General features: G+C 47.6%; 1 protein-coding gene across 1 annotated transcript in view; it reads right to left on the bottom strand.

The window, feature by feature from the left end:
* MAP2K2 (mitogen-activated protein kinase kinase 2) overlaps positions 1–23,038 on the bottom strand; it is a 28,637-nt gene extending 5,599 nt beyond the window's left edge. Inside the window, exons 1-9 of the mRNA XM_015420540.1 lie at positions 22,576–23,038; positions 16,954–17,164; positions 14,093–14,239; positions 8,593–8,670; positions 6,972–7,023; positions 5,435–5,559; positions 2,941–3,154; positions 1,253–1,317; positions 375–436 (exon numbers count right to left, since the gene is read on the bottom strand). Of these exons, the coding sequence (XP_015276026.1) occupies positions 375–436; positions 1,253–1,317; positions 2,941–3,154; positions 5,435–5,559; positions 6,972–7,023; positions 8,593–8,670; positions 14,093–14,239; positions 16,954–17,164; positions 22,576–22,682 (1,061 nt within the window). The 5' untranslated portion in view covers positions 22,683–23,038. The remainder of the gene's footprint in view (positions 1–374; positions 437–1,252; positions 1,318–2,940; positions 3,155–5,434; positions 5,560–6,971; positions 7,024–8,592; positions 8,671–14,092; positions 14,240–16,953; positions 17,165–22,575) is intronic.
* Between the last annotated feature and the right edge of the window lie 3,376 nt (positions 23,039–26,414).

Genomic DNA, 26,414 nt, shown 5'->3' with positions numbered 1-26,414 from the left:
CCTCCCCCCCTTTTTTGTTCGTGTCACATCGCCCAGCAGCACACAGCGTCCCCCCCACAACACCCCCCCACTCCCACACACCAACACTAGTCCTATAAGGTCGGAAGAACAAGCAGCGTTGCAAATAAGTGCTAACCTACAAACAGGTTTTGCTAACCTGCTTCTTCACATATACCTTATGTTAATTCCCCCCCCAGCTTGAAATAAGAAAAAATACCACCACCACCACCCCTGGCTTGGCTTCTCCAACACAATCCCAATTGACCCCAGATGACCAAGGGAATGCACATTTGCGAGTCTGGGAATGAGGACTGGGAAGTGGAACTCCTGTGACCATTTGACATTTGGCTGGAGACAGGAAAGTAAATCCTTACCATTTATTTACAAACTCTTGGAAGTCTTGAGTGAAAACCCCATTCGGCAGCTTAGGAGGCGGCTGGAAATAAAGAGGGGGAAAGTGAAGGGTTAAGTGGTGTGGATACCTGGAAACCTCAGCTTCGGGGAGAACAACAGTGCAGAAGTCAATGGGAAGGCACTGAAGATCATCCGTGCAGTTTGTATGCTGGGGTGGGAGACGACAGAGACTAGAAAAGGGAGCTGCGTGGCCAGAAGGAGCTGAGGGCTTTTGTCAATTGCTGGGCTACTAGCTTGGCTTCTGAAAACTGACGAGAGTGAGCTAGCTGGAGCCACCCCTTTACAATCCTTCTACTCCCCCCCCCCCCCCGGTACTGGAACTCTTCCCCTCCTGGCCTCTGCCAGACTCCTTCCACTAAGAAACGTGAATGCTGGCTAGGAATGCCTCTCTTCACCCAGGTGTTTCAACTGATCGTCTACAACGGCCTTTCCCCTCCCTCTGCTCCCTTTTCCCTTGCAGTGATTCAGATCATGAGACGAAGGGCAGAGACAGCACCTTCGTTCTTCCTGCATGCGCCACACCACCTCTTCTGCAGGGCAATCCGAGACATAACAAACAGCAACTCGCTCCAAGAGGAACTGGACAGTCTCTTTCCAACCGCAGGATGTAACAAACTGGGATTGGCTCAAATTGGGGGGGGGGAGGAATCAACCTAGGCTGGGGTGTTTCATTTCTGAAGCGCGTTTTGCCCAGATAGGCAAGCAAGGAAGAGAAGTATGAGCCACGAGGGCTAATTACTTGGGTTTCTCACTAACTCCCCCCCTCCCCCAAGACTCTTTTGAAGCGATGAAGCAGAAACCTACAACAGAAAAAAAAAGATAACTGCAAGTCACCAACCTCATTAACTATGTAGTCCAGCAGTTCAAAGATGGCCATTGCGGGCCGGCTGTCCATCCCATGGCCTACATTGGTAAAGAGGAACAAAAAGCAGGATCAGTGGTTGCAGGCAATGCTCCCTCTAAGCTGTGGAGTCTTGTGAGCAAAAATTCTACTTTGTGAGCTACTGGCAGTAAAGTTGTGAGTGAGCGATTTGGCTACTGCATAAATTAGTTTGTTCTAAAGCCGTCCTTCCTGAGCTAAGACAAAAATCTGTGAGCTGGAGGCTAAAAAATTGTGAGCTAGCTCACACTAACTCAGCTTAGAGGAAACACTGTTTGCAGATGGAGGTTTTTAAAATAAAAAATAAGTTAACTTACAGCTAATGCTCCCTCTAAGCTGTGGAATCTTGTGAGCAAAAATTCTACTTTGTGAGCTGCTGGCATTAAAGTTGTGAGCGAGTGATCTGGCTGCTGCATAAATTAGTTTACTCTGGAGCCCCATCCTTCCTGAGCTGAGACAAAAATGTGTGAGCCGGAGGATAAAAAACTGGGAGCTGGCTCACACTAACTCGGCTTAGAGGGAACACTGCTTATAGCCTAAACTAGTATGCGGAGGAAGTTTTGATCGTCTCCAGTTTCTAAAACAGTGAAATGGGAATGACCCTTCACTCCAAGCAACCAAACATGCACACACACACCCCCAACAGAATTCAGCTGGGAGAAAGAAGCTGGGTGAAGGTCCTCTCTCAGGAGGAGCGGTGCAAGGCCAAGAGAACCACGCTGCTCGTTGGCCCCCCCATCAGCACACACTCCCATCACAACATGCCAGCCTCGGCTGGGAGGGCGGGGCATAAATCTGACAATAAATAAATAAAATAAAAGATCTTTGTTATGTCACACACACATACTGAGGTGTAACTTTGCTCTTGCTGTCTCAGTTGACGGCCAGTTAGGTGTAGTAGTCAGGCGTGCAGACTCTAACCTGGGAGAACCGGGTTTTGATTCCCCCACTCCTCCACATGCAGCCTTGGGTCAGTCACAAGTTCTCTCAGAGCTGTTCTCTCAATTGCAGTTCTCTCAGAGCTCTGTCAGCCCCACCTCCCTCACAGGGTGCCTGTTGTGGGGAGGGGAAGGGAAAGGAGATTGTAAACTGCTCTGAGACTCCGAGTGAAGGGCAGGGTATCCATCCAACCTCTTCTCCTTCTTAAGGTGGCAGAGAAAACGTGATTAACTGAGCCCCTGGCAAGCCGCTCTATAAGGCTGCAGGGCCTGCCTTGGGCTCGAGAGGCTGAAGGCGTGACAGGCCTCTCCAATGACCAGCCAAAGCTGTGGAGGCTGCTAAATGGCAGGACAGTTCCCATTAAACGAGAGCTGGGTCTCATGGACCGGTTCTCACTGGTGTGATGCTTACTTCCGGGCACAAGCAGCCTTCCCCAGACACGAGGGGTTCGGAAGACATAAAGTGCCACTGCTAGTGGGGTTGGAGCACGTGGATCTGTATCACGTGCTTCCTGGGTGTGTCGTAGTTCTTTAAAGAAAGGGATGGCGAGACTCAAGCCATGTCATCTGGCCTGGAAAAGCTCAAATATAAAACCAAATAGTATGGTGGCAGGCTGCAAACATGGACGAGAAGGGAACGGCACTCTGCACACGCTCATGAGACGGCAGGAACCAAACTGCCAGCACTGCTCGTGATATAGCCCCTACCACTAATCGGACGTCCTGGCGGCCTGGGCCGTGGGGAGATGCTGTGGGTTTCCCCTTCCGCCCCATCGATCACGGGCCGGCCGAATATCGCTTCCAGTTCCTTGGCGTCGGGCGGGGGGATGGGATAGCGCCCGATTGACAGCTCCACCAGGGAGAGGCCCATGCTCCATATGTCAGACTGGACCGAATAGTGAGTGCCTTGTAAGCGCTCAGGCTGTCAAGGGAGTCGAAACAAGAAACAAGTTAGGTCAGCTTCACAGAACACATCTGAAGACAAAGTTGGACAGGGCTGCTTAACATTACAAGAGAAATTCATGGCCCTCCAGTTTACAAAAGCCACACTGCTTCACCAGTTCGATACGATTCATTGCTACCAATGACCAGGCAAGTGACAATTACAGGTCAGCAGTGCCTACTATCTGCAGAGCCCAGCAGATAAGAAAAACAGCCTCTCCCAGTATTAGGAGCCAGTAGCTAAAGCAGGATACTGAAAAGCCCCTTTTGGCTCAAGCTTGCAGAGGCAAGCTCCTGATAACGGAAACTGCGCTGAAGGAAACAGAACACCCTGAACCAAACTGGAGGACAAACACCTCATCAAATCACCTCCCCCCCCCAAACTGTCACCTATTGGGCAAAGGCGCACACTGGAGAAGGAAACGTCCACTCCCAAATTGCAAATCATGTACAAGAGCGCAAAAAGAACGTACGGACATATACGATCGAGTGCCCACAAAGGAATTTGCCATGGAGTCGATGAGCTGACCGCTGACTCCAAAATCACAGAGTTTAATTTCTCCCCGGGAATTCACCAAGATGTTAGATGGTTTGACATCTGCAAGTGGATTTAAAACAAGCAAACAAACAAGCAGAAAATGAGAAAAATGTCACAACATGAGAAGAAGCATTTCAAGCGACCAGGGCGCTCCACGGAGTGCTGTACATATTCAAAGAATTCACCAAGGGCAGAGTTTGGTATTGAAAGCAGGAATTAGCTGAGAGCCTAGGTCTTTGATACTTCATTTCACTTACACACAGTTTCCCTCTCAGGACTTAAAACACAAAGTTCCTAGTCCACATGGATAAAGAGGAACACTGGAAAATACGGATGCATCTGACGAAGTCTCAGAAGCACAGAAGACTTTCAAAACATCAAGACCCTTCCCAGGTTGCACGGGGGTCACAGCTGAGGTCGAGCACACACGCTTTGCATCTAAAAGGTTCCGGCTTCTACCCCTGGTGCCTGTATTTACAGGACCCCAGGTAACAGAGCTGGAAAAGACTTATGCCTGAAGACTCTGGAGAGCTTTTGCTACTCAGGGACGATACAAATCCAGTCTACATGGCCCATGGTCTGTCCCTGCTTCACAGGTTCAAGCACTTGATACAGCCACCTTACTGACGCGAAGGTGGTCTCTCAGTGGGCCAGTGTCTGGAGGAAAGAAACTCTCCCCTCCCCCAGTTATTTATTTATATTTGTTTATTCAATGTATACCCCGTCCTCCCCACCAAAGCAGGCTCAGGGTGGCTTACAAAGCATAAAACATAAGAAAAATTATAACGTAGATAAAACCATCTAAAAACAATCCAATACCATAGAGCGCTAGCTAGCTGTAAACTAACACATAGGGATGGAGGCAACAGTTGTGGTCATATAAATCTCTGGTTAATTAAATGCCACCTTTAGCTTTCTGAGGAAAAAGAGGCAGGATATCAATGAAGAAACAGGTTGGAAGGCCTCACAGTTCAGGGCTGAGCGTCTTGTGTCAGACACACTGTGTTTATTTAAAATATTTACATCCCATCTTTTCCTTTGGGCCGTGGGGAGATGCTGTGGGTTTCCCCTTCCGCCCCATCGATCACGGGCCGGCCGAATATCGCTTCCAGTTCCTTGGCGTCGGGCGGGGGGATGGGATAGCGCCCGATTGACAGCTCCACCAGGGAGAGGCCCATGCTCCATATGTCAGACTGGACCGAATAGTGAGTGCCTTGTAAGCGCTCAGGCTGTCAAGGGAGTCGAAACAAGAAACAAGTTAGGTCAGCTTCACAGAACACATCTGAAGACAAAGTTGGACAGGGCTGCTTAACATTACAAGAGAAATTCATGGCCCTCCAGTTTACAAAAGCCACACTGCTTCACCAGTTCGATACGATTCATTGCTACCAATGACCAGGCAAGTGACAATTACAGGTCAGCAGTGCCTACTATCTGCAGAGCCCAGCAGATAAGAAAAACAGCCTCTCCCAGTATTAGGAGCCAGTAGCTAAAGCAGGATACTGAAAAGCCCCTTTTGGCTCAAGCTTGCAGAGGCAAGCTCCTGATAACGGAAACTGCGCTGAAGGAAACAGAACACCCTGAACCAAACTGGAGGACAAACACCTCATCAAATCACCTCCCCCCCCCAAACTGTCACCTATTGGGCAAAGGCGCACACTGGAGAAGGAAACGTCCACTCCCAAATTGCAAATCATGTACAAGAGCGCAAAAAGAACGTACGGACATATACGATCGAGTGCCCACAAAGGAATTTGCCATGGAGTCGATGAGCTGACCGCTGACTCCAAAATCACAGAGTTTAATTTCTCCCCGGGAATTCACCAAGATGTTAGATGGTTTGACATCTGCAAGTGGATTTAAAACAAGCAAACAAACAAGCAGAAAATGAGAAAAATGTCACAACATGAGAAGAAGCATTTCAAGCGACCAGGGCGCTCCACGGAGTGCTGTACATATTCAAAGAATTCACCAAGGGCAGAGTTTGGTATTGAAAGCAGGAATTAGCTGAGAGCCTAGGTCTTTGATACTTCATTTCACTTACACACAGTTTCCCTCTCAGGACTTAAAACACAAAGTTCCTAGTCCACATGGATAAAGAGGAACACTGGAAAATACGGATGCATCTGACGAAGTCTCAGAAGCACAGAAGACTTTCAAAACATCAAGACCCTTCCCAGGTTGCACGGGGGTCACAGCTGAGGTCGAGCACACACGCTTTGCATCTAAAAGGTTCCGGCTTCTACCCCTGGTGCCTGTATTTACAGGACCCCAGGTAACAGAGCTGGAAAAGACTTATGCCTGAAGACTCTGGAGAGCTTTTGCTACTCAGGGACGATACAAATCCAGTCTACATGGCCCATGGTCTGTCCCTGCTTCACAGGTTCAAGCACTCGATACAGCCACCTTACTGACGCGAAGGTGGTCTCTCAGTTGGCCAGTGTCTGGAGGAAAGAAACTCTCCCCTCCCCCAGTTATTTATTTATATTTGTTTATTCAATGTATACCCCGTCCTCCCCACCAAAGCAGGCTCAGGGTGGCTTACAAAGCATAAAACATAAGAAAAATTATAACGTAGATAAAACCATCTAAAAACAATCCAATACCATAGAGCGCTAGCTAGCTGTAAACTAACACATAGGGATGGAGGCAACAGTTGTGGTCATATAAATCTCTGGTTAATTAAATGCCACCTTTAGCTTTCTGAGGAAAAAGAGGCAGGATATCAATGAAGAAACAGGTTGGAAGGCCTCACAGTTCAGGGCTGAGCGTCTTGTGTCAGACACACTGTGTTTATTTAAAATATTTACATCCCATCTTTTCCTTGCGGCTCAAGACAACGCGCTTGGCACCGTTAAAAACACTTCAATTTAAAACGACTGGATAAATGACCGCCCCCCCCATGTGCCCGCTATGGTCTTTGGGTTGCTACCTACTGCTCATTTCCCCACTTAGGCAGTGCCTGTTCCTTTTCCCGTGTCGCTCACATTCTGTGAAAAGGGCTCCCTAAGGAGGTGAGGAGAGCCCTGTCCTCAGGAACCTTCAGGAGTGGCCACGAGGTCATTTTATTCTCCAGGGCTTTCGATGGCGTCTGAACAGTGGGTTTTAAATTGTGGGCCTCTCCAGCAGGGAAAAACGAGGCCCCAGGCAGAGGGAAATGGACACAAAGCCATTTCCTAATACATGTTTAGTGCATAATATGGGTTCCCTAGGAACACGACAAGCAGAACCCTGACCCATATGCTGGCCACTCTCTCACCTCTATGCATGATCTGATGCTTCTCTCGCAAGTAAGCCAATCCACGTAGAACCTGCAGATGGGAAAACAGAGATGCGGTGAGGATGGGGGAGGGGGGGAGAAGTCAGGGAAAGACCTGGGTTGGGAAAGCGGCCGCTTTACAGAGGAGGGGACAGAAGCACCTTGAATGACTAAGCTTCTGACTAAGACCTTTCAAGCACCACAAGCTTCTCTAAGTGTTGGCCAATCTGAGGTTGCATCAAACCGAGGGTGGCATTTCCAGCTTCTCCTCAGCAGCCCTGCTTTTCTCCTCCAACCATACTGGCTAGGCCGGAAATAGCTGGCCCCAAGACTATTTTGTCATCTTGCCATAAGGAATGTCAAGTGGGCAATGAGGAGGCCCAGGTGCATTTCCTCTGCCGTCTAAGAGGGCCCTGCATGTCTCAAGGAAGGAAGGCTGTGGCTCAGCACTACAGCCAGTTCCAGTTTGCATCTCTGCTGAAAGGCTCTCGGCTATCAGGAAAGACCTTCCTCTGCTCGACACCCTGGCCAGCCACTGCCCAGGGAGCCAGGACTGAACTAGACGGACCAATGGCCGGACATTGTGCAAGGCACCTTTGTAACTTCCAATGGGGGAAAAAACCCCTGAATGCCTCTCTTTTCAAAGACATTCTGCATTAAAGCCCCTAATGCTCCCTCCCTATTCTCAAAGGAAAGGCAACGGGTCAGGCCACTCTGCTCAATTAACGGCGGTGCCTTCTTGAGACATGGCACAAGAGGGATTTTCTGCCGGCTCTCACCATCAGAGGAAGGCACGGCTGTTAGATGAGCTGAGCAGCAGGAAGAAGAGGAGATTGGATTTATACCCCGCCCTTCACTACCCAAAGGAGTCTCAGAGCGGCTTACAAACTCCTTTCCCTTCCCCTCCCCACAACAGACACCCTGTGAGGTAGGTGGGGCTGAGAGAGCTCTGACAGAAACTGCTCTTTTTCAAGGACAGCTCTAGTCAGAACTACGGCTTGCCCAAGGTCATCCAGCAGGTGCAAGTGGAGGAGTGGGGAATCAAACCCAGTTCTCCCAGATTAGAGTCTGCGCACTTAACCACTACACCAAACTGGACACAGTCTGTGTACTAACTCCGCAGAAAGTTGGGGGTACCACCCCGTTTTTCAAGGATGTGGAAAGTGGTGTTTCATATGAGAAGCACCTTCAAGATGATGGTGTGCAGACAATGTGGCCCGAAAGATGGCTCCGCCCCAGGGGTTCAATGCAAGTCGGGGCGGTTTTTTTTTTTGCTGGAACCAAAGGGTCTTCTGAAACATTCAAAGCACCTGTTGTTTCTGAGACTACCCTTCAGCACAGGAAGATGCTCTGCATACCAAAGCAATGTACTACCATTTCCAACACCCAATGCCATCCCAAAGAGCTGTGGTCTGTACAACAAGTGTAAACGCAGCTCCTGTACTGGTTCTTCCACCATACTGGTGGGATGTCGAGACAAGCAAGAGGCAATGCAATATCAAAAATTCAGTGAGGTGTGCCTATTTTTTCCCCTCTTTTGGCAGACTTGGCCTTTCTCTTGCCATAGCAGAGAGGGTTTTAAAAACATTTTTAATACAACACAAGGCAGAAGCATACTCACCGCTATGCTGACTTTCCCCAAGATTTCCTCTGGAATTCTTTTCGCTTCTTTCAAAACCTGATCTAGGGAGCCTCCATCCTGAATTTGGAAGGGGGAAAAAAAGACCAGCTGACAGATGAGGACACAAAGAGCTCCCTGTTTGTTCCATACAATTCACTATTCTGATTGACCTGTATGGAATCAGGGCAATGACCCCTCTCTGCCAGGCATCTGAACACTGGGGAAAGGGATCGAGGCCAGCGAGACACCATTACACGCCCACTTCTGGTTTGGATGGACAGCTCCTCCTCAAATCACACAGCCTATGTGAGGATGAACTGCCCCGTGACAGCAAAGTCACCCTTGCATACCGCGTTGTGGAAACCAGGATCTATTAGTCAAAGCGGCAACATGCAGCCTCCCTGTTCAGAGGCAGTATATCTCTGAATGCCAGTTGTTGGGGCGGGGGGAGGGACTGTGAGGGCAACAAGGGGAGAGGAGGCTTATATCAGCTCTAACCCCACCGCCACACGCATGTAATATTTGGGGAAATCTGTTCCGATGTATGCGAAGACGTGTGCACACGCTGAGTCTCTGTTCTCCCAGGTACACAGGGTTGAGCTTGGTTTGGCTTGGGGGGTACTGCTGGACTCTAGCTTCTTTCTCGCATCTTTTGTTAACTCTTGTATTTGTGTGCTGATTTGCTGCTATCCATTGAACTTACCAGCCACTTGATCCAATTTCAGCTCTGCATCTGCCTCTTGGCTCTGAGTGGCCCCTCCTAACAGCTGCCCCCCCCCCTGTAGATAACCTTTGAAGAGATTTTGCTCCGTTTGTCTGAAGAAGTGTGCTTTGTACACGAAAGCTTACACTTTGAATAAAACTTTGTTGGTCTGAAAGGTACCACAGGACTTTGTTCTGCTGCTTCAGATCAACACAACTACCCACCTGAATTTTTCTAGATATTCACCTGTAGGAGGTTATTTTGTTTGTTAAGATGTTATTCCTGGGGGTTTCGAGATCAATATTTTAACATTCTGTTTTTCAGTCTATCCCCCCCTCCCAGACCAATCTAGGATGGTAGTAGACACTTTGGTTTAAAAAATCAATTAAAATAATTTCAAAATGCTTGAAAGATGTTGCATTTCACTAATGTTGGGGTGCTTTCACACACACTGAAAATGTGCTTTCAATCCACTTTCAGTGCACCCCACAACTGGATTTTACTGTGCGAAATGGCAAAATCCTCTTGCAAACGATCAGTAAAGTGCATTGAAGGTGAATTAAGACTGCAGTTTAAAAACCCATGAAAAAAAATACAGCCTGGACTCATGACCAAGCTATGATTTGAACAGTCTTCCCAGGAAGAAGCCCGATGCTCTGCCTACCCAGTATGTGCAGCTGTGCATAAATACAAAAACTCTCCTGTTTCCATCTTTTGATGCATAAGAACGAAAGAGGATCCATCCAGTCCAACACTCTATGTCACACAGTGGCCAAAACCCTGGAGTCATCAGGAGGTCCACCACAGGGGCCAGAATTCCAGAAGCCCTCCCACTGTGGCCCCCCAAGGACCAAGAATACAGGACATCACTGCCCCAGACATAATGTCCAATCTATACCTTGTGCCTTAGAGCCACTGATGGACCTCTGCTCCATAATGTTTATCCAATTCCCTCTTGAAGCTATCTATGCTTGTGGCCGCCACCACTTCCTGTGACAGTGAATTCCACGTGTTAACTACCCTTTGGGTGAAGAAGTATATCCTTTTATCTGTTCTAAACCTACTGCTCATCAATTTCATTGAATGCCCGCGAGTTCTTGTATTGTGAGAAAGGGAGAAAAGTACTTCTTTCTCTACTTTCTCTATCCCATGCATCATTTTGTAAACCTCTATCATGTCACCCCTCAACTGTCATTTCTGCAAGCTAAAGAACCCTAATCTCTTTAACCTTTCTACATAGGGAAGATGTTCCGTCCCCTTATTCATTTTAGTTGCCCTTTTCTGCACCTTTCCCAATGTTATAATATCTTTGAGCAGTGACCAGAACTGTACACAGGATTCCCAAAGAGGCCACACCAGATTTATACAGGGGCAGGGGTCATTTGGGGCCAGAGCGCGCTGGAGCACTGCTCCAGCAGTCCAGGAGCGGGACAAGCCCCACCCCCAGCTTCCCATTATATTTTATTTGGGGCCATAGAATATAATGGGGCGGCGCAACTCCAGAGAGAAGGGGTTTAAAGTTTAAACCCCTTCTCTCTTCGCTTCCCCCCCCCCATCCTGCCTTGGCAGGCCAGCTGGGGAAGCAAGAAAGGGGGAGGTGGCATCTTTTAAATCCTCCCCTCCTCTTCAAACCCCTTCTCTCTTTGCTCCCCGCCCACCCGGGGAAGGGAGGCTTTTGAAGATGCCTCCCCCCTTTTGCTTCCCGTTCTGACATCACTTCCGGTGATGTCAGGGGGCGTGGCATATGCTAATGGGCTATTATAACAGTCTATTAGGTATGCTAATGAGCTCCTGCAGCTCTTTTTCTACTAAATGATCCCTGTACAGGGGCATTATGATGCTGGCCGATTTGTTTTCAATCCCCTTCCTAATAACCCCCAGCATAGCGTTGGCTTTTTTTTAATGCAGTTGCACACTGAGTCAGCATCTTCATTGAGTTATCTACCACAACTCTAAATTCTCTCTCCTGGTCAGTTACCGCTAGTTCGGATCCCAGCTACATATATTAGGCATGATTTTCTCCCCTATGCTTAAGGAGAATCACTATACTTGACAATCGCTGGCATGACACATTTTCCATGGCTTCATTCCTCCCCCCACCCACCCCATTGCTGAATTCACTGGGCCTTGCTTATAACATGACTTAACAAGTCACCAGATGGCAGCATCTCCCCATAAGGGGGGGGGGGGGGAGAGAAGGGAGGCAGGCTAAAAAAAAATTCTAAAAGGGGTGGTGGTGCTAGAAGAGACATTCCCTACCCTGCCAGTTCCTGCACTACATACACACTTGTCTTGAAGAGAAATCTGTTCACTGACAAATCTGCAATGGATCCTCTTGGCTAGAACCAAAAGTTCTACCATCTCCAAATCAATCCGCCCTGCCCCGACAATTCCAAGACCCTTTTCCAGCTGCCCTTGCCGCCAGACAAACGGTGCTCAGACAGAACTTCTCTGCAGTGACACCCTGTCCATGGAATACGCACCCCAGAGATGTTGGTCACTGCTTTATTCTCCCGTGATCCTATCTAGCACACTGGCATTCCACCCTGACTCCAAGGACCTCAGAGTGATGGTCATCCCTTCCTTACCTTAACCTCACAACAGCCCTGCGAGGTATATGAGGCAGACAAAGATTACCAAGCAAGCTTCGCAGCAGAACAAAAGCCTGCCAGATCCTAACCCATCACTTTAACCACTACAGCGACTGAGTTCTGCTCTAGCCATTTTGCTTCTGCTGCTTTTAATGCATTCACTGCACTGCAATACTGTCCTACTCTCTTCCAGCTGGCAGATGCAAGATGACTTGGAGTTTTGCTTTGTTTTTAAAATGGGAAGGCAGGATAAGCAAACAAATCAGAGATGTTTAAGCTGGCCCCTCTGGCTCTTTAACAGAAACATTCCTTCCGCGTTGGCATAAGCAGGTGAGTCCATCTCAGGGTGCAAGCAGACAAACCTTGGAGATCCACAATCATATCTCCAGATGCTTAAAAATAAATGATGCTGGGGCACACCAATTTGGATCAGGAGCCAAAACTGGGGGGGGGGGGGGGAGAGGAGCATTTTTCAATCCTTTGTCCGTGTCCATCTGATAGTTTATTTGCACCAGTCACAGCCAGTTCTCCCAACTGGAGTCCCCCACACAAGCTACTATTAACCCAAGAAAGGTGTGTGTTGGGGGAGCGGATACAGGAACTCATAACGCACCTGTTGCTAACATAAGCGCTGGAGGAAGGGGAGAGTCCGAAATCTCAGTCGTTACAAAACAAATCCTAGTTTATGGCTACGTTGAGGCTTGAGATATTGATGATGCAACATTAAGAGTGCAGGTAAAAGGAAAATAATTCCTTGTCCCCCCCCAAAATCACATTTGATGAACCATATATACATGTGAAGAAGCCTGAGGGGCTGGGACTAGGGCCTATCACAGTGGTGGCGAACCTACGGCACGGGGGCCAGAGGTGGCACTCAGAGCCCTCTCTGTGGGCACGCGTGCCATCGCCCCAGCCAGGCCCAGACCATCATTAAAGTGTCAAATTCTCTGCCAAATAATTTTAAGTAAACAACAGCATTTGGGATTGCTTTCCTTACTTTGTTTGGATCATCTTAAGTTAATGTATGAGTTGTTTTTTTCTAAAGTAAAACCTCAGTATTCAGGTTAAATTGCCGTGTTGGCACTTTGCGATCAATAAGTGGGTTTTGGGTCGTAGTTTGGGCACTCGGTCTCTAAAAGGTTCACCATCACTGGCCTATCACAACACGGGCCACCAATCCCAGGCAGGCGGGTGCTTAAGAGGTGGCCTGGCACAGCAGCATCTAGGGCACATTGCGCCACACTCTCGGTCGCGTAACCAAGCCCAAGAACAAGTATATAAATAGGTTATAGGCAGGTGTGACAAAGAAGATGTAGGGAGGTTAGACTGGTAGTCATTACAGGGGATAGAGTGACACATTAGAGGACTGCGAGGAAAGAAAAGAGGTGGCACGCTGGGATAACAAGAAATGAGAGTCTAATGGAACTTAGGCAGATCATGAGAGGGAGGGCAGGAAGGGTTGCCTCAGTGTTTAGTTCTCGTGGTCCTTTTTTACACACCCAGGGAAATGCCGATCGCCACTTTGGGGTCAGGAAGCCATTTTTCTCCAGGCTAGTTTGCCTGGAGATCTTGGACGGTTTTTTGTCATCTTCTGGGCGTGGAGCAGCAGTCACTGGGTGTGTGTGTTGGGGGGGGGAGGTATTTGTGAATTTCCTGCACTGTGTAGGCGGTTGGACTAGATGACCCTGGAGGTCCCTTCCAACTCTCTGATTCTATGACTAACACAATGTTACTTCAACGTAAACTTCTGTGGTCTAGGTATTTTTTTCCAGTTCTTTTCCTTTTTTTAAAAAAAAGTCAGCCCATAGGATTTAAAATATTTTAAAAGATCAGCATGGCAAAAGACACAAAAGGAGGGTATGGGGAAAGGGAACGCTGAGAGCTGGTGATAAGGAGAGCCTGAACAGGAGCAAGGAAAGCGACTGGGTGAAGAAGTCAAAGACAGGGTGGCAGAAGGTACGAAAGAGTGAGGAGTATGGAGTGGAGGGAGAGGGGGAGGCGTCAAGGAGCCAGCTGCAGAAGACTTAAAGAAAACACACTAATGCTTGCTTGAATTAATCATTCAAGATATGCAAATCTGCCGTGCCCCCAGGCATGCAGATTACATACAGCCATCCAAGTTTGGCACAGTATTTCCAACGAAACCCTTCGCTCTCAACCAACTCCCTGTCCCATCTGGGGGGGGGAGCAAGTACCCGGTCCTCACCATGTGCTCCATGCAGATGCTGATCTCCCCATCGCTGTAGAATGCGCCATAGAAACCAACAATGTAGGGGGAGTTGCATTCATGAAGCACCTGGAGCTCACGGATAATCTGGTTTCTGATGGCCGGTTTGATCTCCAAGTGAATCAGCTGCAAAAAAAAAAAAGAGGAAAGGGGACAGGAAAATCAAGGTGAAGAACACTGGAGTACTCCCAAGCAACACTTATTACCTTCCAAAGGCATCTCAGTGGTTTGACATGCCTGGGAAGGAGGGAGGGTGTATGGAAAAGAATAATCTTGGCTATACGTGAAAGAATGAGGCAGAAATGTTGGCTTTTTAACATAGAACCCTCCCCCAAATAATTAGTGTTCTTCAAGCCAGCTGATTTACAGCTACTGAAAAAGTACTATTTTTTTTGAGGGGGGGGATCTCAGGGTTGTAGCTAAGAGGCTTCACTGTGGTTACAAGAGAATGACAACCAGGAAGAAAACCTGGTTAAACCTGCTTAATTTTGCTCTGTTCATTTGCACCGATGGCAGGAGACGCTTTACTTGCTGCTGATTTTGCGGCTTCATTTGAAACTGCCAGACACCACCAACCTTTTCACGTTCCTACCTTTTTGCCCTTTATTTATTATGCTGTTGTATTATTGAGATGTTTCTTGTTTGATGTGTGTGCCTGTCACCTTAGATCTCATAATATTAAAGATGTCACACGAAAGGTGGGGGGGAATAATAGCCTACGCACTCTTGAAAGCCCTCAGGACCTGGTAGTTTCCCACCAAGTTCATGCTGCAGAAGAATGCTTTAACACTGGCAAAAAGCACTCTTGAGCTCTCCATCCCCTACATGACAGCTGAAGGAAACACAGTGCTGAAAAATGCTGTATGTCCCTGCAGGTTAACTGCAGGGGCCTTGCAATTTAGAACCTGACTATGGCAAATTATAATCTCCATTCAAGACCTCCATTCAAGAGAGCCAGTTTGGTGTAGTAGTCAGGAGTGCGGACTCTAATCTGGGAGAACCGGGTTTGATCCCCCACTCCTCCACATGCAGCTGCTGGCGTAATATTGGGTCAGTCACAAATTCTCTCAGAGCTGTTCTCGAGAGAGCTCTCTCAGCCCCACTTACCTCACAGGGTGTCTGTTGTGGGGAGGGGAAGGGAAAAGAGATTGTAAGCCACCCTGAGACTCCTTTGGGTAGTGAAGGGGGGGGCATAAGTCCAATCTCTTATTGTCCTCCTCTCTACCACAGAGATACAGCCCCATGTTCTGGGCTAGGGCATCGGCCCAGGAAACTCTCATATTCCTTTCTCGCTTTAATGAGTTCTCAACAGAGATGTCCTGATGCCTCACAATGGAATAAGCTCAGAGGGGAGGCCTCAGAATGCTGTTCACTGGAGAGTTCTCAAGGAGACGTCCAAGGCATGACCTCAGTCAGGTACGCTTTGGGTGCTCCATGCAAAACAGACCCTAACCCCACTCCATCTCCCCAAAGGAAGGGAAACGCCCAACCTGCCACCTCTGTTCTCAGAGAAGTTAACAAGAGAAGCAGGAGAAAGGCAGGACGGGTGTGCCCCTGGCAGGCCTTGCTCTCTTCTTCCTTCCAATTGCCACCATTTATAGAGGCTAGACTAGAAGGGCACAAGTGATAGGTGGGAAACATTTTAAGCACGCATCACGGTGCTTGTTTCTCACATGTGTCATCTGTATTAACAGTACTTATATATCACACTTGAGTCTCAGACAAGCACAAGTTACACAAGCATGAAGAATAATTTCTACCTTGGGGGTCTAGGCAGCCTCTGTGTAAAGTCACCAGGTCCCACTGAAGGTTAGTGTACCTTTACTAGTACCATAGAAGAGCAGACTGCAGCAACTGTGACTTTTCACATCACAGCACTGCAGTTCTGGGGAAAGTCTGCCCAAAGTCTCCTTGCTAAGCAACAGAGGTAGTTGTACAATTCGGGGGGGGAGTGGCAGACCAGAGAAAAGCCTGAGCTGCAATCATCTCACATAAGTATTAACGTAGGAATGTAAGACTTTCTGGATGCAATCTTGATTTCTGTGTACTGCAAAGTAGGCAGCATGGTGGCAGTTAAACTGCAGAATGCCCCAAACAAACGAACAAACATTAGAGCAGAGGGAGGTAACCCTTGACACACAGGCCAACCATAAGCATGCTGCCACACCATTTTGTTTGGCCCACCATAGTGGTTTCAACTTGCATTTTGAGGTGAGCTTCCAGGGAGCCTGAAATACTGAAAGTCCTGCCCTGACCTGGATAGCCCAGGCAAGCCCGATCTCATTCGATTTTAGAAGCTAAGCAGAGCTGACCCTGGCAAGTACTTGGAAGGGAGACCTCCAAGGAATACCTGGGCTAGGATGCAGAGGCAGGTAATAGTAAGCCACATCTCTGAAAACATCCAAGACCCACTAGGGGTCACCAGAAGTCAAACTATGACTCCCAGGCATACACACAAAATACTCACCAAAGTAATAATAAAAAAAGAAATACTGAAAGTCCTGCCTGGCCCTCTTCTACATTACACAGCAAATTTAAACAAACGACATTCCCCATTAGCCATGAGAGTTTCCTGCGCCCTAATGACAGCACGGCACCTTAAAAGCCAATAGGGTTTCTGCCATGTAAGCGTCTGTAAAACATTTGTTCTGCTTGAATGGAAAAACTCTAGGACCCTAGCAAAACATAATTGCCCCCAAGGTGCCACAGGATTCCGCCACACCGTTGCACAAATGACACAGGGCACTGGTGGATTTGCAGGCTTACTGTACTGGCCGCTGGCACCCCAGAGCATCGATTTCATTTGTAAGAGGAGAATTCTCCATTCTCCCCCGCCTCACCTTCCGTGCCATGATTAGCCCTGAGGGTTTGTGTTGTACTTTGGTGACCACCCCGCCATTGCCGGCTCCCAACTCCGAAATCCTCTCAAAGTCATCATCTTTCAGCTCTCCGACTTTGGCTTTCTGAGTGAGAAAGGCTTCCAGCCGCTTCTTCTGTTGCTCATCCAGCTCCAGCTCTTCTAGTTTCTTTTGGAGGTCAACGAGATGCGCCCTGAAGGAAAACAGGTGAAAGAACTATTGGGCTTGCATGGATCCCCGCTCTGTCCCTTCTTGTTTCTGTCAACGCACTTCTGTCCTGTACAAGTTTGGCTCTCAACTATCCCATGCTGGCTTCTAGGAATTGGAAGTATCTTTGAGCCAGGTGTGAGACAGAGGCAGCCTGTGTTTAATGGGTATGCTTATCAGAGGTCAACAAGAAGAGACAAGTATCATCAACCCCCACCTCTGAGAACAGAAGCTACAGACCCTCTCCTTGCAGTCCCATGAAGGATCAAAACGTGTTGCTAGGTTACTCTCACTGTTTCTAGGGTATACACCCTACCGACAAACAGCCCTCAGCTTCCTGGATTTCCCTTTGGACTCCTGGTGTGCATTAATCCTCCAAGATGTAAACCACCCTGAGCGCACTCCCGGGGAGGGCGGTATATAAATCAAATAAATAAATAAAAATAAAGATTTTATCCTCTTCCAGAGGCAGACTCCAGACCCACATCTGATTCCCTCCAGAACAATATCTTAAAAACATCCAGCACCACTTCCAAGGTTCTTTCTTCACGCTTGCTCCCATTAGATTGCCAGCCTCACAAGCTCACAGAACCTTTCCTAGTGTTCAACTTCCTCCCTGGTTCCTCATGAAGCTTTTAGGATCCGTCATTCCATCCCTTGCCTCCTGTTACTTCTTTCCCGGATTTACGGTTTCTCACTCAAATTATACAAGCTGAAAAAGACTGAGGACATTTAAAAAAAAATTCCTATGGAAATTTATTGTTCCTATGGGGTACAATACAAAAAGTCATTTTTCCCCCTCTTTGGAAATGAGTGAAATGAAGGACAAGATTTAACTCAACATATGTAGTAAGAAGATTTTTACTTAAGGAAATCCACAGTATTACATAATTCATATGTATATCATAAACATACACAACATTTTCAAGATTTTACATTGGTTGACTGTAAATAATTTTGCCAACAATTAATATCCTACAATGTGTGTGATAACACATTATAAAAGAGTTAATTGTTTTCAATGTTATAAAGTTCAATATCCAAATATGCTGGTAGTCCTACCCATTGTGACTATATCTGAATATTTAGGTCCAAATAATAATACATTCTCTTTTGTTTACTGCAGAGCTTATTTACTACCTTCAGCTTATTTTTCCCTACCTCTCAGATAGCAAAAATTAAGATACATGTGCTAATGTATGTCAGGCAACAGCAGACTGCAACTCTGGAGTCCCGGGCAGATTTGCAATTTTCCTTCATTCTCTATGACACATTTATACTTCTAAATTCCATAAATATACCATACAGTACAATTTTATATGCTAGGTTATAAATGGTGCATTGTATGTTGTTAAATCAGTAAAAACAGCGTAGGTTTGTAGGATACTACCACATATATTTCAATTTCTTCCTAAAATTCAGCCCCTGCCTTCAAAATTTCCAGACATTCTCCTAACCCCTGCTCTCTTCAGTCATATAATGCTTTGCACATCCACCTTTCCTCAAGCTCACAATCTCCTTGCGCTCCCTACTCACTCCTGTCAATGCTCTCCAGGGCCAAACAAGGATCCTTGCAAATGGCCGTCTATCCACTGCTTCTGATGTACTTCCAACACCACTCATTTCAGAAATTAAACCCATGTTAAAATGTGGGAGGTAGAAAGCACAAGACTTTTATAAATCCCTTAAACCTTTAAACATAAGCAGGATTGTGTCTGTCACAGCAACTGATCTGTGGGACTCCATTGCTAAGTTAGTCTACTTCCCATCCATTCTTAAGAAGGGCATTATGGGCCATTTCAGCCCTGAACTGAGCGGCCCAGGCTAGCTCGATCTTGGAAGCTGTGCAGGGTCAGCCCTGGTCAATATTTGGATGGGATGCCACCAAAGACGTTCGGGGATGCTATGGAGGGAAAGGCAATGGCAAACTACCTCCGAATATCTCTTGGCCTGAAAACCCTATGAGGCTGCCATGAGTCCTCTGAGACTTGAGGGCATTTGCCATCACCCTGTACTATTTCATTTTGTAGAGCAAAGGGCGGTGGCTGAGAATTTTTATCCCATCGCTCTTACCGCCGCTAATTTCCAGGTGCTATTTTTGTTACTGCCGCCGCCTGTGTGCCTTTATTTTTAATGCAGCATTTTTATCTTATAAAATCACAAACTTTCATGGGAGCTCTCATAGGTTGGAAAGCCAACACAAGCATTCAAATTATTAATCCCCCTCAGAAAAGGTACAGAGGAAGAGGAATGGAGGAGATGGACTGAAAGCTCCAAGCTACAGCACACACCAGGGCTCCTCGCTTCCCAGTCCTCATTCAGATCTTCCCTTGACACCTCCCTTGATGCCTTGTGGGTTTCTATTCATACACCCCTGTCCCCGCTCTGTAATCCTAGACCTACTGCATCACTGACTGGAGGTCTTATGCCGTACGGTTTTTATTCTGCAATTTGCCTTGCGTGTCAGCGAGAAAGGTGAACTATGAATTAAGCAAATAAAGAAATGCCTCTGTACACTTGCTCTTCACCACCTCAACATCACCCACCCCAAGTTGTTAGCTTCCTTCTCTTCCCCATGCCCACCTCTCACTTAGCCCCAGCCCCTCTTCCTAAGGCTCCCACAGTTCCCCCTACCCCTTTCGTACAAATCTCCTCAGGCAGCCTCCCAAGTCCATAATGGGTTTTGGCTGTCTAATGCACCCCCCCCCCCTCCAGAGACGTCTATTTCATTCCATTAACAGCTGTCTCCCAGTCTTCGCTGTTCCTCAAAAGTACACTTTGTCACGCACACCCTCCACCAAGCTGTCAGTTTCCTGCCTCCCTCCCTCAAACCCATATATAGACTTTAGAAAATGCTCTACCCTGAAGAGGAGACCTTTATCTCCCCATTACTTCCAACCCAACATTCATTCACTGGTAAACTTACTCAGGTTTTCACTCCTATTCCATGTGCTGATTTTAACTAATCCCCTCCCTGCGCTGACAGGGTTCTGTCCCCATAGCCTTCCCTCTCTACCTCCCTCCAGTAGCAATCAACACCCACCCTAAACAGCATTAATGATACTGACCACAGCAAACAGCACCTGTAATACTCATTCACAATAAAAAATAATTTGGAAATCATTAAAACTTATTTCTGTACCCCATTCACTCCACCTGTGAATCTATACCCCATTCCCCCTTTAAGTGTCTAGATGCAACCTCATATCCCCCCCAATATGAAGCATCCATCCCTTACTTTTCTTCACACCCTTAATACAAAATACTACATAATGACTAATAACATTTATAATAATGGAAACACAATTATGGGAACCCTAATTGGGTGGAAAGATGGCATAAAATGTTTTAAACAAAATAAACAAATATAATTCTAAAATGAATACTGATAAATATTTTCTTTAAACTCTCTTTCTCCAAATTCCTTATACGTACATACCTCTTCTTTTAAGAGTCTATTATAACCCATCCCCACCACACACCTCTCTCCCTCCATTCCATACATGGATCAATCTCGTCCTCCAAAATGCCTAATCCCTCCCCCATCTGCCTTCATCATCAGGAGCATCCTCTCAGCCTTAGGTTCATTATTTCCACCGTTTTCCTTCTTCCAGAATCCTCAAATATCCAAACATTTATTAACAGCAGTGTGACAATCCCAGTATCACAAAGAACACGGATATAAATAAAATTCCATGGTTTCCTGAAGACTAATAATTTTAATTCCCGCAGAACCTCAGCATGATGCAGTAGGCCGAGTGGCATACTAAGATCTGGGAGAGCCAGGTAATCTGTCATGGAAGCTTACTAGGCGATTTGGGGCCCAGTCATTTTCTCTCAAGCTCACAGGGCTGTTAGGAGGATAAAGCGGAGGGGAGAACAATGCAAACAAATTTCACTCCCTCAACAAACAGAATGAAACACAAACGAAGTAAATACATTTGGGGGTGCATAGCTCACCGTCAGATGCAAGGCTCACTGCATATGAAGGACTGGTCTCTAGCTCACAAAAGCTAATGCTAGAATAAAATGTTGTTAGTCTTCAAGATGTCACAAGCAATGCTCCCTCTAAGCTGTGGAGTCTTGGGAGCAAAAATTCTCCTTTATGAGCTACTGGCAATAAAGTTGTGAGTGAGTGATTTGGCTGCTGCATAAATTAGTTTGCTCTGGAGCCACATACTTCCTGAGTTCAGACAAAAATCTGTGAGCTGGAGACTAAAAAACTGTGAGCTAGCTCACACTAAGTCAGCTTAGAGAGAACACTGGTCACAAGACTCCTACTTATTTTTACTCTAAAAGACTTACAAGGCAACACCTCTGGAATCATTATTCGTAGCTGCTGCTTTCCACGATAACATTAATTCTGACAGCTCTCTTCCCCCCCTTCTAATAGCACCCCCCCACACAAATGCCCCATTCCCAATTGGCAATATGAAGAGCAAGATCGATATTACCAACAGTAATAACAACATGAACATCAGTAACATACATACACAGCCAATTATCAACATTATTCATTACGGATCACCAAAACCAATATTAAAACGAACGAGAGGACAGATCAATGCAAATCCCCTACTAGCATCATCAGCAATAACAATATGTATAAAAGGAACTCAAATTATATGGATATTAATAAGAAGCATTCGTATTGTGTATAATCAATATCCAATTGCTGTTGATCACAGCGGTACAGCTCGGACACTGATAACAACACCCACGATCAGTGTCCCCTCTAAGCTGAGTTAGTGTGAGCTAGCTCACAGTCTTTTAGCCTCCGGCTCACAGATTTCTGTCTCCGCTCAGGAAGGAGGGCTCCAGAGCAAACTAATTTCTGCAGCAGCCCAATCGCTTGCTCACCACTTTATTGCCAGTGGCTCACAGAGAAGAATTTTTGCTCACAAGACCCCAAGCTTAGAGGGAGCATTGGTCTTGATGACCAGTGTTCCCTCTAAGCTGAATTAGTGTGAGCTAGCTCACAGTCTTTTAGCCTCCGGCTCACAGATTTCTGTCTCCGCTCAGGAAGGAGGGCTCCAGAGCAAACTAATTTATGCAGTAGCCCAATTGCTCGCTCACCACTTTATTGCCAGTGGCTCACAAAGTAGAATTTTTGCTCACAGGCCTCCACAGCTTAGAGGGAGTGTTGGTCTTGATGAGTGTTCCCTCTAAGCTGAATTAGTGTGAGCTAGCTCACAGTCTTTTAGCCTCCGGCTCACAGATTTTTGTCTCTGCTCAGGAAGGAGGGCTCCCGAGCAAACTCATTTATGCAGCAGCCCAATCGCTCGCTCACCACTTTATTGCCAGTGGCTCACAAAGTAGAATTTTTGCTCACGAGACTCCACAGCTTAGAGGGAGCAGTGCCCACGATGATTGTGTGCAAGAGACGCCCCACTCCACCGACCGCTACCAGAGCCGTCGCCCTCCCCGCCCGTGGGGGTGGGTCCCTCGGCGATGGTCGGGGTGATGTTGAGGGCCGGCGGCACCAGCTTCCTTTTGGCCGGCATGGCGGCGGCGGCAGGGACGGCGGCGGCCTCTTCCTCCTCTGGCCTAGCGAGGGCCCCGCCTCGCCAACCGCAGCAGCACCGTCGCCGCCCTCGTCGTCATCGCCCGGCTCGACCCGCTACGCCAGGCCGAGGCTGCGAGGCCTAGTCCGAGTGCGGAGCCCCCGAGGAAAAGGGGAACGAGGGAGGGAGGGCGAGCGTGGCTGGCGCTCGGCCGCTCGCGCACGGGCCCCCGCTCCGGACGCCCCCTGATTGGCTGGCGCAGGCTGAGCGCCGCGGCGCGCGCCCGGGAGCCCGTTCTCGATAGGTCCGGAGGAGGAGGAGGGCGCGGCCGAGGCAGGGACGGGTTGGCTTTTTTCCCGAGCCCCTTCAAGAAGGGGAGGGCGCGCGCGCGCGCGCGTGGGAGAGAGGGAGGTCGCTCGGGATTGGCTGGGCGTCCGAGGCTCAGGTGCAAGCGCGCGCACGGGAGGGGGGGGCGGGGAGCGCGTATCGCCGCCGCCGGAGAGTTTCTCGTCCTCCTTTCTCGCGGCTCACCCTCGCGCGCCCGCGAGGGAAAGACGTGCTGAGGGGGAAAGAAATTGGCGCGCGGGAAAGAAGTAGGGGTCGGGTCGGGTCAGCGGTGGCCTCATTTTGTGAGGGAATCTCAGTGAAAGCGGAAATAAGGGCCTATTTTTTTCTCCCGGGGGGGTAGGAGAGATGCGTGTGGCAGTTAAGTGAAAGAAGAGAGCTCCTGAGTATACGCAGAGGGCCTTTTCAGTAATTACGTGGCACTTTTGGAGTGTCGGACTAGCGTCTGAGGAAAGGAGCTCTGGAGAGCTTGTAGGCCGAAATTTTTGTTGGTCTCTAAGGTGCTGGGATCTCACCGGATTCCCTGTTGCCTTACCTGGCGGGCCTGTTGGTCAGTGAAAGACGTGTCATAAATTTAATTTCATTTATTTCAGATATAGGCGTCCTGGATGAAGGGTGCCTGGCAGGCCCTAAATGTGCCCCCCAAAAGCGCAGCGAGCAAATGTCTTAGTTCAGATGGGCAGCTAATCCCGTCGTCATTATGCCATCTTGAATTTTATCCCGATCGTAGCACGGCCAGACATCCCCCTGGTGAATCGCCTTACCACGCTGCCTCCCTTGTGGATTGTCTAGATGGTGTCCACTGAAGGAGGGATGTGTGGTGGGGTGTTTTTTTTAAAAAAAAACCTTTTTGCGCATGTGCATAGGTATCACAGCGCGTCCTTGTTGAAGGAGGCACACGTGGGTTTTTTTAAATTTGCGCATAGATGTGACAGTACATCCTTGTTGATCCGCGCATGTGTAGAGATTTTTTTAAATGGCGCCCGCTCGTGATGGTCTGATGCCAGACCACCCCGACGGGAGGATCGCGCGCTGGTGGAACGATCAGACGGGTGAGAGTCTGCAGTTGTCTCGCAGGTAACCAAAAACCCCAGATTTAAAGTCCTATCTTTTAAGTACGGCTCCAAAGCGCAGGAAAACGGGATGCCCACAGAAGAGGGACATTTCCCAGATGTTTGTGTCCGGACATTACCTTTAGATCCGTGAGGCAATCGTGAACAATGAACTCAGTGACATTACTTTGTGTTATTTCTGACACACCAACAATACAGTCACAAAAATCAAGATGGAAGCATCGCTGAGGAGGTGCGCTAGGTATCTCTGCCTTCCCTGCCAGTGGATAAACACAGTTGCTGTTTTGTCCATGTTGTAAATCAATGCAAGTTTCCATGCTGCTTGCAGGGACAATATGGTTGGATGTGCCATGATGAACTGTAGTCCCCAAGTACCCCCTGAGGACGTGTGCAACTCTTTCACTCTTTCAATTAATGTCACGTAGAGATACATCCCGGTCTACATGTTACAACAACATACTTGCCTACTATTCTATTCCAGATTTGTTGGGATTCTCAATATTGGCACCAATTTACAAAACTGGATCTATAGATGTGACGCTTTATTGGACAGTTTTACAACCTCTAGGTCTAAATTCTCCTTTTGGTTTAAGCTATTCAAAAGAGATGATGCATCTCCTTATTTAGTGAATATTACATCTCAAAATCTCAGAAAGGCACTCACTTCCTTATGCTTTCAGACAATGCTTTACTCTCTGCTCACAGGCTCTACTCACAGGGAGATATTCTCAAATACCACTGGCTTTACATTCTTGTATATGCGGTGCCTCAGTCCCAGAGGACATTCTTCACTATATTATTTTGTCCTATGTATACAACAGTTAGATCTAAATTTCTTGATAATCTGCTAGCAGGACCAAAATTTTCCTCTGATATTGACAAGCTGGTCTTCTTATTATCTGACACTGATCCAGTCCTCAGTTATAGGGTGCGGTCAGATGGCGTGCTGAGAGCAGGTTAAACTGCTCCAGTTCTAACCGAATTATATTTGATCTGGATAATCGTGATCACACTTACCTCCCTTATTCTGCCTCACCGCACAGTCACGTCGCTCCCCGGCATCTACACTACTGACGTGCGGGAGCATGTGTCAGTGGTTTTTTAAGTTTTTCCTCAGTTTGCACGTGCACATAGGCGCCCCTCCGTAAAAGGAGAAACTATCATGGCACATGCGTAGAACCACCAGGGCGAATCAATCCAACCCCTCCAACAAAAGACTTCCCTTTAAATGTTTGACCCAAAAATGGCCTCCATGAGATCCCGAACTCATCTAAACGCTAAAACAAGTGACCATTTAAATGTTGGTTTTCTAAACGCGGTGGCGGAGCTCCGCCTATGCACGCACCGCCAACGCATTAAAAAAATGGCGGGCGAAAAGCAGAAGCCTTGGGCAGCTTTCAAGCAGGGAGGGGGTTTAAACCAGAAGTGGCTCGACACCGCAGGAGCGATCAGATGTCAGAAAAGTGCGGCTAGAACCAGAGAATCAGGAAAACACCACTTTGGGACCTGGTAACAAAATACTCCCATTTTAAAGGGGGTTTGAGTCGGAAAGTGACGGCTGGGGACAGTGCGCAGATGTTGGGTGTGTGAACGTGGATATAAAATCCGTTACTGAAGCGTGCCAAAAGCAGACTAAACGGTCTGTCTGAATGCACCCACAGAGTGTCTCTCTTCGCCTTGGCCGCCACAAAAATCAGGGCTAAGACTGCAGCATCAGAAAATTAACCTTTATATGACTAACCGGACTTATTTTTTTACAGTTTTATTGTTTCTAACATTAATAGCTGGTCCATATCTATTTGTGTGAAAATTCTTTTTTATCTATGTATTATTAGAATTATATATATCCTAATTCTGTATTGTGACAGCCTTTGGCTATATACACAATAACATTCTGATCTGCAAACTCTTTCACTCCGATGTGTTGCCAATGTGGCATGGTGGTAGGATGCCAGCCTCCAGGTGGGAGCTGGCAATCCCCGGATTTACAGCTCACCTCCAGACTACAGAGATCATTTCTGGAGAAAATGGATGCTTTGAACTGTGGACTCTGGCATTTTACACCTCTGAGGTCCCTAGGCGCCAACTCCAAATCTCCAGGAACTTCCGAACCTGGATTTGGCAACCCTACCCCCCTCATCCCCTGGTGGTGGCCAGCAGGGACCTGCCAACCTCAGAATAGTACCTAGGGCCGTGATCACACAAACTAATTGATCCACTTTCGATCCACTTTCCAACTGGATTTTGCCAGTTCATGCATTTTCGTCACTCGTGTGTTTCTATTGCTTCAGGGTTCCCTCCCCCAAATGTGGGG

Source organism: Gekko japonicus, unplaced genomic scaffold, assembly GCF_001447785.1.
Source record: "Gekko japonicus isolate JY-2015 unplaced genomic scaffold, Gekko_japonicus_V1.1 scaffold632, whole genome shotgun sequence".
Classification (NCBI taxonomy): Eukaryota; Metazoa; Chordata; class Lepidosauria; order Squamata; family Gekkonidae; genus Gekko; species Gekko japonicus.
This window is presented reverse-complemented; position numbering and strand designations above follow the sequence as displayed.